General features: G+C 39.1%; 2 protein-coding genes across 5 annotated transcripts in view; one reads left to right on the forward strand and one right to left on the reverse strand.

The window, feature by feature from the left end:
- The window catches only part of HAUS6 (HAUS augmin like complex subunit 6), a 50,349-nt gene extending 40,127 nt beyond the window's left edge, over positions 1-10,222 (forward strand). For all 4 annotated transcript variants that reach the window (XM_074017392.1, XM_074017393.1, XM_015437116.3 and 1 more), the window contains 4 exons: positions 148-333; positions 3,128-3,263; positions 4,351-5,391; positions 6,952-10,222. In XM_074017392.1, the coding sequence (XP_073873493.1) occupies positions 148-333; positions 3,128-3,263; positions 4,351-5,391; positions 6,952-7,013 (1,425 nt within the window). In that variant the 3' untranslated portion in view covers positions 7,014-10,222. The remainder of the gene's footprint in view (positions 1-147; positions 334-3,127; positions 3,264-4,350; positions 5,392-6,951) is intronic.
- A 2,139-nt stretch (positions 10,223-12,361) lies between these two features.
- On the reverse strand, positions 12,362-13,997 carry RRAGA (Ras related GTP binding A). Its single transcript, XM_045373294.2, has one exon. It carries the CDS (start codon positions 13,726-13,728, stop codon positions 12,787-12,789), a length of 942 nt encoding a protein of 313 aa, XP_045229229.1. The 5' UTR covers positions 13,729-13,997; the 3' UTR covers positions 12,362-12,786.
- Positions 13,998-14,021: the final 24 nt, after the last annotated feature.

A 14,021-nucleotide genomic window follows, 5' to 3' on the forward strand; every position in this document is an offset into this window, starting at 1 on the left:
AATTAGTTAATTCTGCCAGTGACATACAATTTCACAATAATGATAACCTTTTATAGGTTCCTGATAACCAGTGAACTGCTAATGAAGAAAGCTTCAAGATCAGCCATGATTATTAAGGGTTTAACATTACATATCTGTCTTCTTCAGGACACAAAGATGAGAACTCCCAAAGAAAAAAATGAAGCAATTTCTAAGAAAATACCAGAATTTGAAGTGGAAAATTCTCCATTATCAGATGTTGCAACGAATACAGAGAGTAGTACATTTGGAGGGTCTCTGCCAGCTAAAAAAAGTGATCCATTTCAAAAAGAGCAAGATCATCTGGTAGAAGAGGTGAGAAAAGACTATAATGAGTATACTTAAATATCAGTTATTAGATGGGCACAGTGGCTCATGCCTGTAATCCCAACACTTGGGGAGGTTTAGGCAGAGGAACACTTGAGCCCAGAAGTTCGAGACCAGCATGGGCAACATGGTGAAACCCATCTCTACAAAAAAGTTAAAAAAAAAAACCAGTTGAGCATGGTGGTACGTCTCTGAAGTCCCAGCTACTTACTGGTGAGGCTGAGGTGGAGGATCACTTAAAGCCCAGGCTATTGAGGCTGCAGTGAGCTGTGTTTGCATCCCTACACTCTAGCCTGAGTGACAGACTGAGACCCTGTTTCAAAAAACAAAATCAAAAACAAGTATTTTCTCAATGGTGTTGGGATCCTAAGCGAAATACAGTTAATTATTGATTACCTGAGGTAATATGGGATAAAGAAGGCTAAGGATAATAAAAATTATGGTTAAAGCAAAATTCGTTTTCCTCCAAAGTGAGAATAGATTCAATATAAACTTTTTTAGTTAATATTACAACTGTGGTGCAGAACCCACTTCCCATTCTTTAAACATTACCTGAAAGTATACAAATGATACATTTGAGAAATTTTGGAGATTAACCATTACATAGTTAGATAAATGTACCCAGGGTTTATACTTTATTAAAATACTTTGTCAGTGTTGTTTGTTGCTTAGCTGAGTTTCCTCTTTTTTTGAATATTAGAACACGTTGCAGTATCATATCACTGAGTGTAGGTTTTGTTCTTTTTGCTGTCTAAAATATTTCAAAAGTGATTAGATGCATTGTTGTTAATGAACTTGATTTTCCTAACCAGCCCCATCCCTTAACACTATTCTGCTTTTCACTGGTAAGTGACCACACAGTGCTACCATTGGTCAGCATTACAGAACTCAGTTCACGCAAGTTAAATTCTGAAGTTATTTGTTAATGTTATTTTTAATACATTTCCCATAACATGCTTTAGCATTGCTTGGATTTGGTTAAGCAGCCAGAAAATTAGTGTTACTTTTTATTCCTGAGAGACTGAAAAAAATTTGGTTTAGTGGATATTAATTCAGGTATTAGACTTCCCTCCTTTATTGCATTCCTGATCAAACTAAATGAGCATTGTCCAAATAAGAGAACTGAATGTCAGACATTTTTCTTTTTTCTTTTAAGACAGGGTCTTGTTCTGTCACCCAAGCTGGAGTGCAGTTTTGCAATTATAGCTCACTGTAACCCCAAACTCCTGAGCTCAAGGGATCCTTCCACCTCAGCCTTCCAAATAGCTATGACTATAGGCGTGCACCACTTTGTCTGGCTAATAAGTTTTTTATTTTTTGTGGAGTTGGAGACTCACTCTTTTGCCCGGGCTGGTCTCAAACCCGTAGCCTTAAGTGATCCTCTAGCTTTGGCCTCCCAAAGTGCTGGGATTACAGGCATGAGCCACCATGCCTGACTGGATGTCAGTCATTTTTCTTGTTTGTAACAGGTCTAGTTTCATGGTCCTTAAGTACTTTTAAATCTCTAAAGTTCTTTTGTTTCTCTTCATTGACTCTACACTAAAGAAAAGATGGTTAGTCTTTTTTACTTTCCTAATTTTGAAAGGAAAAACACATTTTCTGATTAAAAGAATTTATATTAGCAATGGGATCAGATAGAAGAGGAAAGTCTTAAAATTTCATGAAGCTCTGAAAGTAAAATTAATTTTCTTTAAGAGTATTTATGACAGGGGATATTTAGTGTTTGAATTCCAGAAGCACTCTGTTTTCTTGAAGGAGAAGCCCTTTTTTTCTATGGGCCAATTTTATTTGTATTTTTTATTTTATTTATTTTATTTTTTTAAGACGGAGTTTTGCACTTGTTGCCCAGGCTGGGGTGCAATGGTGCCATCTCGTCTCACCACAGCCTCCGCCTCCCGGGTTCAAGCGATTCTTCTGCCGCAGCCTACCAAGTAGCTGGAATTACAGGCATGCACCACCATGCCCAGCTCCTTTTGTATTTTTAGTAGAGATGGGGTTTCTCCGTGTTGGTCAGGTTGGTCTCGAACTCCTGACCTGAAGTGATCCACCTGTCTCAGCCTCCCAAAGTGCTGGGATTACAGGCGTGAGCCACCATGCCCGGCCTCTTGGGCCAATTTAATTATGGCTTCCAGAAGTTTATTTTTTAGTGATGTCGGGGGCAGAGTTTTTAATTTGCATGTTTTTTCTTTTTCAGTTTTATTGATACTTAATAGAGAGCACTATTTTGATATTGGATACGTTTCTGTTTTAGAATGTACCTATACTTTTTTCAGTAATTTAGATCTGATAATGAGGTTTCTGGTGAAGAGGTATGTTGTCAGAATGATTCTGTTTCTTAATAGAGGTGTTGCTGTGCAAATTGATTATAATTGAGAAGAGTCTGCTTCCTTTAAAACTAGTCATTTTAGTGAATACAGAGCTGGCAAGCTTACAGTTGTGGTGGACAGCAGCTTAGGTCACTGCAGAATTGGAACTGCCCCTAAATCTTCCCGGTGTAAAGGTTCTTATCTCTTCTCTCCTTTATAATGGGCTATCCATTTAAGATGAGGAAATACTTCAGTGTTTCATTTTACAGGATTGTACCTAGATGGTCTATACAGAGTTGTTTGGGAACTTCTTTGTTGTTTATTTTTTGTGTTGTCTGCAATGGGAGGGGCTGCTGACTGTGAAGTGCTTATTATCCTTATCAGGGGTTTTGTTGCATTCTGCCAATGGGCTTGGTAATCTTTGCTTTACCAATGGGCTTGGTAATCTTTGCTTTAGTTTTTCTTTTCTGTTTTAGATTGCCAGAGCAGTTTTATCTGATTCACCACAACTCTCTGAAGGAAATGAAATAAAATTAGAGGAACTAATTGACTCTCTGGGTTCTAACCCCTTCTTAACAAGGAATCAGATTCCCCGAACTCCAGAAAACTTGAGTAAGTTAATAATGCTTTCTGTTACTCTCTTTTGTTTCTTTGACATAACCACTGTTAGAACCATGACCTGACAGATCTTTTTAGCTTAGTTGCCAATGGTTCTTTATTTATGCTGTTGTACTCGACATACTAAGTGTGGGCATTCTCACATAACAGTCTTTTAGCAGTATTTTGTGCCTTTAGTGTACTCAGTATATAGAGATATAAAATTTTGATAACATACAATTTTGTCTTTGTTGTTTACTTTGCTTTTATCTAGAAAGATCTTATTTGAGCATTTAAAAAAAAATCTCTTGCCTCCTGGTCTGACCTGTGATCCACGTATTTATAGAGTACATAGGCTGTGTTCTGCCAGTCATCAACCAGAAGCATTAGCCATAAACCATGTGTGCGGAGGTCTTTACCCCTCCCAAATGAGTCAAACTGCCCAATACCTTTTTTGCTATAACTTGTAATTTGTGTAGGCAAAGTTCTGATATTGGTGTCCTTAGGTAGGCACATCATCTTGGTTGAGTAACTAAATAATTTCTGTTCTGCTGCTGATATAATTCAGTTTGGACTGAGCCACAGCCTAGGTCAGCAAACTATAGCCTATGAACCAAATTTGGCCCCACCTTGTGTGTTTTTGTATATAAAATTATGTTGAACATAAGCATTTTCATTTGTTGACATTGTTTATGGCTACTTTCATGCTATCATGGCAGAGTTAAGTAGTTGACAGAATGGATGACCTGCAAAGCCTAAAATATTACTATCTGGTCCTTATAGAAAATGTTTGCCAAACTGTGGCTTAGATGGACAAGAAAAGGTCTTTTTAATATATGTAATTCATATGTGCTGCGTAAAAATTGATGCACATTTTAAGAACAACTCTCTTTCTATGTGTTTATTTGTGTGTGATCAGTTGGAGATGGGGTTCTTTGATGTTGGGATTGGTTACATTGTGGAGCCTTGTCATCCAACCAGTATATTTATGGAACACATACTGAGTCGAGCTTTATCTTCAGTGTTAGAAATAATATGATTCATTGCATGCTCTATGTTTGGGAATGTTAGTAAATTGTGTTTTTCTCCCCTTTAATTGTAGTAACTGAAATTAGGAGCTCATGGAGAAAAGCTATTGAAATGGAAGAAAACAGAACTGCAGAACCAACTCAAATGGATGCTGAACATAGAGAAGTATTGCCAGAATCATTACCTGTGTTGCACAGTCAAAGAGAATTTAGCATGGATGATTTTCTCTTAGAAACCACTGTGTCAGATTTTGGCCAGTCTCGTTCGACTGAAGAGAAAGTTGTTTCAGATTGCAAGTGTGTGCCTCAGAAACCTGTGCTGACCAGTCACATAGATGAACCACCAACACAAAGTCAGTCAGATTTGTTAAATAAGAAAGTAATTTGCAAGCAAGATTTGGAATGTTTAGCCTTCACCAAGCTTTCAGAAACTAGCCAAATGGAGACATTCTCCCCAGCTGTTGGCAATAGGATAGATGTGATGGGTGGCAGTGAAGAGGAGTTTATGAAAATATTGGACCACTTAGAAGTTTCTTGTAACAAACCTTCCACAAATAAAACTATGTTGTGGAACTCTTTTCAGCTATCAAGTGGAATTAGTTCTAAGAGTTTTAAAGATAATGATTTTGGCATATTACACGAAACTCTTCCGGAAGAAGTTGGTCACCTAAGTTTTAATAGTTCCAGTAGTTCAGAGGCCAATTTTAAACTGGAGCCAAATAGTCCTATGCATGGTGGCATTCTTCTAGAAAATGTTGTGGGAGGGAGACAGACTACTCCAGAATCAGACTTCGATATACAGGCTCTTCGCAGTAGATACGAGGCTCTGAAGAAATCTCTTTCCAAGAAAGGGGAAGAATCTTACCTCTCGAATTCCCAAACACCCGAAAGACACAAACCAGAATTGAGCCCTACTCCCCAAAATGTACAAACAGATGATGTGCTTAACTTTTTGGACACCCGTGATTTGCATACTGACCATACAAAGACATCTTTACCCATGTCCATCGGTGAAAGAAAACGGTCTCTTTCACCACTAATTAAGTTTTCTCCAGTGGAACAAAGATTGAGGACCACAATATCATGTAGTCTTGGAGAACTACCTAATTTAAAAGGTAAGGTTTAACTAGACCTATGCATATTCACCTGTTGAAGTTTTCTCTCAACTTTTGATAAAACCAGTACACAATGGATGCTGCATGACCTTTATTGTTAATGTGCTCCTCCTTCCTTCATTTAGGTTGAGGGGAATGATCCCTCACTGTAAAGGTCCTTTCAGAATCTCTGTTTATGTATATGTAGTTACAATTGATTTGAGACAGGGGTGGGAAAAAAAGCCCCCCCAACCTGAAACTTACTGCTTTTATAATACAAATAACTGAAAAGTAGTTGTCATCAAAATCTTGCCCACTGGAAGGTGGTTTTTAAAAACTTGAGAAACCCAATTTTAAATATCATCACTGTAATGGTGTAGTATCTGGGAGTGGGGTGTAGAAATAAAAGAAGCCAGGTCAGTGTATTAGTTTCCTAGGGCTGCCATAACAAAGCACCATAAAGTGGGTGGCTTGGAACAGCAGAAATTTATTGTCTTTGAAAACAGTAAGTTCTAGAGGCTAGATGTCCAAAATCAAGGTGTTGACAGGGCCATGTTCCCTCTGAAGCCACTAGAAGAGGATCTTTCTTTGCCTCTTCTAGCCTCTGGTAGCACCAGGCATTCCTTGGCTTGTGGCAGTGTAATTCTAATCTTTGCCTCCATTGTCACATGGTATTCTTCCCTTGTGTGTGTATGTGTCTTATAAGGACACAGTCATATTAGCTACTTAAGAGGTCACCCTACTCCAGTATGACCTCATCTTACTTAGCTAATTGTATCTGTAATGACCATATTTCCAAATAAGGTCACATTCTGAGTTACTGGGGTTAGAACTTCAACGGGGTATTAATTCAGTTCATAACAGTTAATATTAATAATTATTGAAGCTAGGTGATGGATACATTGAGTTAATCATAGTTTTTATCAGTTTTGTATGTTTGAATGTTTTCCTCATAAAAGGTTAAAAAAATCGCTCTTGTAGCTCATTAGGAGAGATAAGGATCTGGTGATACAGATTCATTACGTATCACTCTGATTTGCCCATAATAGTTATACACTGACTGCTATATTGAAAAGTATTTGGCTGGGCACAGTGGCTCACGCCTGCAATCCCAGCACTTTGGGAGGCCTAGATGGGAGGATCACTTGAACCCAGGAGTTCGACACCAGCCTCAGCAACACAGGGAGACTATGTCTCTACAAAAAATTAAAAAATTAGCTGGGCATGTTGGCACATGCCTGTGGTCCGAGGTACGCAGGAGGCTGAGGTGGGAGGATTACTTAGGCCTGGGAGTTTGAGGCTGGAGTAAGCTGCCATCGCGCCACTACTGCACTCCAGCCTGGGTGACAGAGCAAGACCCTGTCACAGAAAAAAAAAAAAAAGAAGTATTCTAGGAGGAATGTATTGATCTCTGGAGAAAGAGAGTACTTTGGTGAGAATAATGATAATTTTATCATAATTGAGTATTTGCAAAACTATGAACTTTTTATCTCGACTAAAATTTGCTACTGCTTGGAATCTGTTCTATTTATTTTTCTTTGTAATGTTTGCTTATACTTTGTTTTAAAAATCAATTTGCAGAAGAAGACATTTTGAATAAGAGCCTTGATGCAAAAGAACCACCATCTGACTTGACAAGATGAAGACATACCTATTTAATATAACTATGATGCACTTAAATTGAAGCTATGCCACGGGATAGAAACTGAATTATAACTTAAATACATGTTGGAAGTGTCACACTGTTTTTCAAAGTTTTAAAAAAATCCCAAATGCCTTTTAGCCTTCTTTAATATTTTTAGGTAAGGAAAGTATGTTTGGATTTTTTCTCTTTGTAGGTATATGAGATTGAAATATGAAGTATTTGGAAAACAAACGTCAAGCAATGGGAAGCCATTTTGATTTCTTGAGTAATCTTGTAAGCATTAAGTGAATGACAAAGTAGTAGTGTAACTAATTTCTTATGTTATAACTTCAGTCAGTGAATATAAGGATGAGTAGTTTTTGTTGTATGTTCACTAAGTGGTTAATAGCCATTGAATATACTAATCTTTCATCGTAGAGAACTATACAACTTTTATTGTTTCTTTATGGAACATTCTGGCTGACCAGAAAAAGTGAGAAAAGTAGTACCTTGGGATGTGTAGTCAAGATGACAAATTTTAAGACTGGAAAAGCTCTAAACAAGCTTAATGATTATTCAAGTAGAATGATCCTGAGAAGTGATGTTTGGTGGAATAAAGTGCATGTGATGATTAAGTGAAGACTGGGGCAGAATGATTTAAAAAAAGGAAAAAGATGGAAGAAGATGAGTAGACACGTGTAAGGAACACTGTCAAACTATAAATCCATTCAGTGGGTTGTATAACATTTATATTTAGTCTAATTTAGACTTTGATAATTTAACTTAATCCTACTTTTATATTTTAACAAAAATATAAATTAAAATTTTCATTAGTCTGTTTTATTGTTGTTGGGTTATTTTGTACTCCCTGTTGAGAGAAAGGAACAAGGAACAACCATCAAAATTCCTCAGTCCCTACAGAATAGCCCCACAATAACTTGAGAAAACTGAACCTAGAGTTAAATAACTTGTCACACTTGTAGTCTCCTGCCTCACTCCTTCAGGTGCCCTGCCTAGAAAAAGACTTGGGTCTAGCATCCAAGTGAACACATACTATTGCCCTCTGTGAACCAGGAGGAATGGAACAGGCACTGGAAGGGTGATAGTACCTACAATACCCTTTGTAGTCCCCATCTCACAACCATCAAAATCTTGTCCACTAGCCCCCAAAAAACTGGCAAGGAAAGAAGGTGGAGGGGAAATTTATGGAAGTAGATGGCTTAATAGTTCATCTCTCTTCATTTATCTTGGACTGCCTTTCTCTAAGTTGTTTGTGCTGTCCCAGTGTGAAGACTCATCTTTTTGTGAGAAAAGACAAAATGAAGCACATGTAACTACCTTCTTTGCAATGGAAAAGGAGAAGAAAAAAATCTTCTAAGTTGCTGTTTTCTTTTATTAGTTAATAAAACAAATCAGGGACTATGCAGGTCTATGGGGAAACCTTTAGTCTGCTTTAAGAAAACTCAGTATCTGAAAATCTTAGCATGTAACGCTATCATATCAGCATCTGCAGAAGTGCCAAGGCCATTGCTAGACACTTAATGTGTATTATTTCATTTAATTATATTTTAAATGTGCTTCCCTAGTAATTCTTAAGCTCAAGAAAGAGTTTGAGAACTGCCGCTAGGAAATAGAGATTCACATTTAACCCTGTGGTACTTTTAAGAAGCAGGTATGTTGTTACGTATATACTTCGGTAGAGATTGTTAACTATCGATAGGGAAGCTCAAGTTCGCCACTCAAGTCTGAGAAACCCTTAATTACTGAGAATCAAATGAGTAGAATGTCTGTAGACATTTTGGATTTGTAAAAATCACGTTGTTGAGTTATACCTGTGATAGGCTGAAAGTTTTTGGCATTCTTTCCTGTTCTTCATATGCCAGTAACATAAACAAAAAATATCTCAGATCTGTCACTTTCTTCTCCTAAACCAAAGTGATTGCGGCTTTTTGCCTGCAGCCTTTTCCCTATCCAATATCTCCTGCATAGTTACCTTTTGATCTTAAGAACTGTGTTGATTGGGTCACTTCCTTGCCTAAAATTCCACTAATGGTTCATTGTTAATTCTAAAACAGAGTTCAAATTTAAAGGCATGTAAGTTCCCCTGTAGCAGATTTCTTCTATTCCCCCTTCCACTGTAATCTCCCTTTTTTTTTACTGAAATGCTTCAGTGAGCATGGGTCTTTAGGGGTCTTGGTTTACAATTTTTCTGAAGCAGGAATACCTTGCCTTCCTCTACTGGTTTACCACAATTACAGCTCTCTTTTAAGCCTCAGAAAAAATGTCACTTCCACCTTGAAGTCTTAATCCACGCTTTTTATATCCATGTGCCTATTCCTTCTCTGAAATCTCCTATGGTATCTTAACTTTTTATTCATTTTATGTCCCACTAATTGATTTTATTATATATTTTTTATGGTTGCATGTGGTCTCTCTAGTTATAGCAATATATACATACATACATACATACATACACACCTATGTAAATGTGTGTCGGGAGTATGTATTCACACACAGATACCCCAAGGCCATGTGTCATCTTTATCAATTGTTTAAGTTTTGGAATTGTTTAGTTTGCCTCCTATATCATGGAATAAATGGTAAAGAGGGCTAATTCATTACTGTAAGTGGATTTCTCATTACATTCATATCAGACATTATATAGAATGTACTGTTTTGTTCACTGTTTGTAAGATACAAAGGTGTATAAACTGACTTCTACATCAGCTTGAAACCTGAGATAATGCTAAAATGTTCTAGTTATTTTAAATGTTTAAAGAGAACCACCATATAATGTTGCTAAACATGAAAAATGTCATCAAGTGGAATAAAGAATAGCTGAAGTTAACAATTGGGGGAAATTGAACTGAAAACAAAAATACGAGTATTTTGAAACCTTTTCTTTACCATGAGTCTCTTGACTATGAAGTCAAATTTATCTAAAGAAAAAACAGGAATTCTGGAGATCTGTGTAAAAGCAGACTATTATCTTCCTACTGTGAGTGTACTAAAATTAAAATATGTTTAATGACGTTTTCCTCAATGTAGAAGTATTGAAGTAAATGTTTCTTTTATGTTGCAGATACATAGTTGCTCTAGAGATCACCTTTTTCTTTAGGCACCCTGAATAGCAAGTCCACATCCTAAGTTGAAAATATTTGAGAATCCTCTATGGGAGTCTTTGTAAATATTTTAAATACTGTTGTTTTCAATAAATATTTTATACTATCTGGCTCTGGAATTTCCTGTATAATATCAAAAAGAACTATGCCCCTGCAAACCTTAAGATGATCACATATAAAGGTATATTAATAACCTGATCAACACATTTGAGAGGTTCAGTGATTCAGGTAAACATGTTTTGTTACTTCCATTTTAATTACTAGATTTACTGTACGTAGTATTTTAAAATGAATTTTTAAAGTAATATCTATACTGTCACTTTTCTCATATGGAGTCTTTACACTAATGTATTGCCAATGGCCCTAATTAGGTAATTTTTATAAATTACACCTGAATAGCTTCTTACTCTTCATAAGTAGTGTCATCCACATCTGCTGCTAGAAAGGGTTTAATAAATATTAAATAATTTTATAAAGCCTTAGAAATTCTAAAGCCCTATCACTTATATATACTGTCCATACAAAGATAGCACCTCGGGTGTAAAATGAGAGGCTTAGAGTTGATCACAGGTCTCTTGGCTCTAAAATACTTAGCTTTCTTTTCAAACAATTCATAAGGCAGCTATTGCTGGAACTGGAATGGGACATTTTAGATCTGTTTGCCCATTTTACTACACATTGCCAATCCAAATTAGGAACCTCAAAATCCTTTCTTAAAAGTAGGTGATCCAAGAATCTGGTTCAGTATTATCCAATTTCCAGAGAAATGCAAATGGGAAAGTGATCTTGCCCAAAACGAGTGAAACCCTATTCCTTGAGGAAGGTCACTTAGCTTCCTGGGCTTCAGCTTACTCAGTATGTAAATTCGGAATTATATGAAGGAATAATACACATTTAAAAAGCTAAGACCCATCAGTGCTGATCTGTGCAAGTTATAAGAACAAAAAAATTGCCGTGTGCAGTGGCTTACGACTGTAATCTCAGCACTTTGGGAGGCTGAGATGGGCGGATCACTTGAGGTTAGTAGTTCGAGACCAGCCTGGCCAACGTGGTGAAACCCCCATCTCTACTAAAAAATACCAAAAATTAGCTGGGCGTGGTGGTGCATGCCTGTAGTCCCAGCTACTTGGGAGGCTGAGGCACGAAAATGGCTTGAACCTGGGAGGCGGAGGTTGCAGTGAGATCACGCCATTGCACTCCAGCCTGGGCAAAAGAGCGAGACTCGTCTCAAAGAAACAACAACAACAACAACAAAATAAAAAGCTATGACTCTTACGGTTAACTTTTCAATGGAAGTAATGGGGTGTAATGATGAGGAGAGTCAGTAGTCAGATTGCCTGGGTTTAGCTGTATGAGCTTAATAAGGTCATAGCAATTTGCTCATCTGTTAAAATAGCGATCAAAGTAACCTACCACATAGGTTGTGAGGATTCAGTAAGATAAATGCACACGTGCTTAAGAACACCTGACATTTAGTAAGGGATCAAATATTCAAATAGGTTTCACATCCAGTAAATTGGGGAAGAATGGCTCAGTAGATGGTAATGGTAGTTAACACAGGACGCTATGCGCGCTATGCGCTAGGCACCGTTCCTAAATACCATGTTGAATTTAATCCTTTTAAACATCCTTTCAAGTGGTGTTTTTTGTTTTTTTTTTTTTGCTGTTTTTGAGATAGGGTCTTGCTTTGTCACCCAAGCTGGAGGGCAGTGACACAATTATACCTCACTGCAACCTCTACCTCCTGGACTCAAGCAATCCTCTTTTCTCAGCCTCCCAAGTAGCTAGGACTGTAGGCACCCACCACTATGCCTAGTTAATGAAAAAAATTTTTTTTTTATAGAGACAGGGTCTCACTATGTTGCCCAGGCCGGTCTTGAACTCCTGGTCTCAGGTGATCCTCCCACTCAGCCTTCCAAAGTGCTAGAATTACAGGTGTGAGCCACCACACCTGGCTATAAAGTAGTATTCTGACCCACATTTTACCAATGAAGGAACAAGTGTAGTGAAATTAAGTACTTGCTCATGTTCACAGAGCTAGTAAGTGAAGGGACCAGAATACTAACTCAAGTGGTCTAGCTTGAGTCCATAGCATAAGCACTTCTACAGCTGTTACCAAACATCACTAAAATGCTGGGGGCTAAACTCACAGAATCAAATTTGCCAGTCAAGCAATACTTGTGGGCAGTCAGAATCTTTAGATTTACATATTAAGCACTTTCGAGTTATTTCAAATAAGGCCATGTTTTAAATTGCTAACACGTTTATTCAGGAATGAAGCCAAGAAGAATTTATAAATGCATTTTAATACCTTACTGATAAAATAGTAACATTCCATCTTTGCAATCTGATACGGAATACAGGAGATACTGGTAAAGGCTTTGATGTGCATATCTATTATAACCAGGTAATGAGAACACACACGAACCACCTACTTTAGTGTTACATCATACCAACTTCTCAGAAAGGCCAGCTTCAAAGCTCTACTGGGTAGCCGAGTAAATAGCGTCCAATGTTTAAAGACTGGGGAGCCGGGGAGAAAGATGAAAGGAGTAAGCAGCACACACTTCAAAGCCCACTTTTAAGCACACGACATTATGAATATTAAAAATAAAGGATGCAAACAAAAAAAGGCAATTCAGCATTTTCAGAAAGAGCATTTGGCAATATTCAACGCATAAGAAGACTGTGCTTGGGGCCATCCACTCTCTCCAGCTTCTCAAAGTGTTTCCGGGCATTGCGAATGTTGATCAGAGTGGCCGCAGAAGGGATCGACGGGTCTGACATGACCACCATCACGTACGTGTTTGAAGTGAAGATGTCGATGAAAGCAGCGAAGTTGGAATTCCTAACTTCCATGCTCTGGAAGGAAGCGGCCAATTTACTGCAGCTCAGCTTGAACTGTTTGATGATGTTGCTGATCTTCTCAAACCGGTGGACGTCGCGCTGCTCTTTGCACTGGTAGTGGGAAATAACCAAGAACGTAGCTCTTTCGAACAGGAGAACTTCATCGGCCTCAATGATTTGGGCAAAATTCCTGAGGTTCATCTCCAGCTGCTGAACGTTGGGAATCAGCTGGTAGACGATGCTGGACCAGGCTTTGTAGAGCGTCTCATCCCAGATGGACGTTCGAAAACAAGCACACTCCAGCGGGCGAGACAGACGCCTCAGGTCTTCCTCTCGCTCTTTAAAAATCAGGTCGCGCTGATCCTCCTGAACCAGATCCATTTTGTGCACCAGGCAGAAGATTTTGGCGTCGGGAGAGTTCTGGAGGATGGCCTCCAGACACGACTGGTAATAATGCATGTCCTTTTCCAGTTCGCGGCTCTCCACGTCAAACACGTAAATCAAAACTTCCACGTTACGGAAAATATTGTCTCGCTGGCTGGTGAAGTAATTTTCCATGAAGGTGTCCTGACCGCCACAGTCCCACAGGTTCAGCACCAGGTTCCCCAGGAATCGGACGTGGGAGTGCTCCACGTCAATGGTGGCCCCCAGGCGCCGGGTGTCGCGAGCAATATAATTGGCGAAGATAATCGACCTCATGCTGGTCTTCCCCGACCCGCTCTTCCCCATCAGCAGCACCTTTTTCTTCATGGCTGTATTTGGCATCACCCGCCGGGGCCGCCGCGGACTGGGCCTGAGGGCGCGGCCTACACGCAGCGCCGAGGGAGGGGTCCGGGGGCTGCCGGAGACTCGCAGGCGGTGCCTCGCTCCGCTCCGCCGCGCAGCTGGGCAGGCAGGAGAGGCGAGAGCGCGAACCCGGGGCTGGAGAGGCCGCAGCGGGGCTGGCTCTTCCTCAGAAGGGAGCGCCTGCGGCTGTCGGTAGCAACGGCTTGCGAGATGCGCTTGCCTTCCGGAGAGGGAACCGCTGCGTCCCCGCCACCACCCACTTCCGGCGGCGA

This window comes from Macaca fascicularis, chromosome 15, assembly GCF_037993035.2.
Source record: "Macaca fascicularis isolate 582-1 chromosome 15, T2T-MFA8v1.1".
Lineage (NCBI taxonomy): Eukaryota > Metazoa > Chordata > Mammalia > Primates > Cercopithecidae > Macaca > Macaca fascicularis.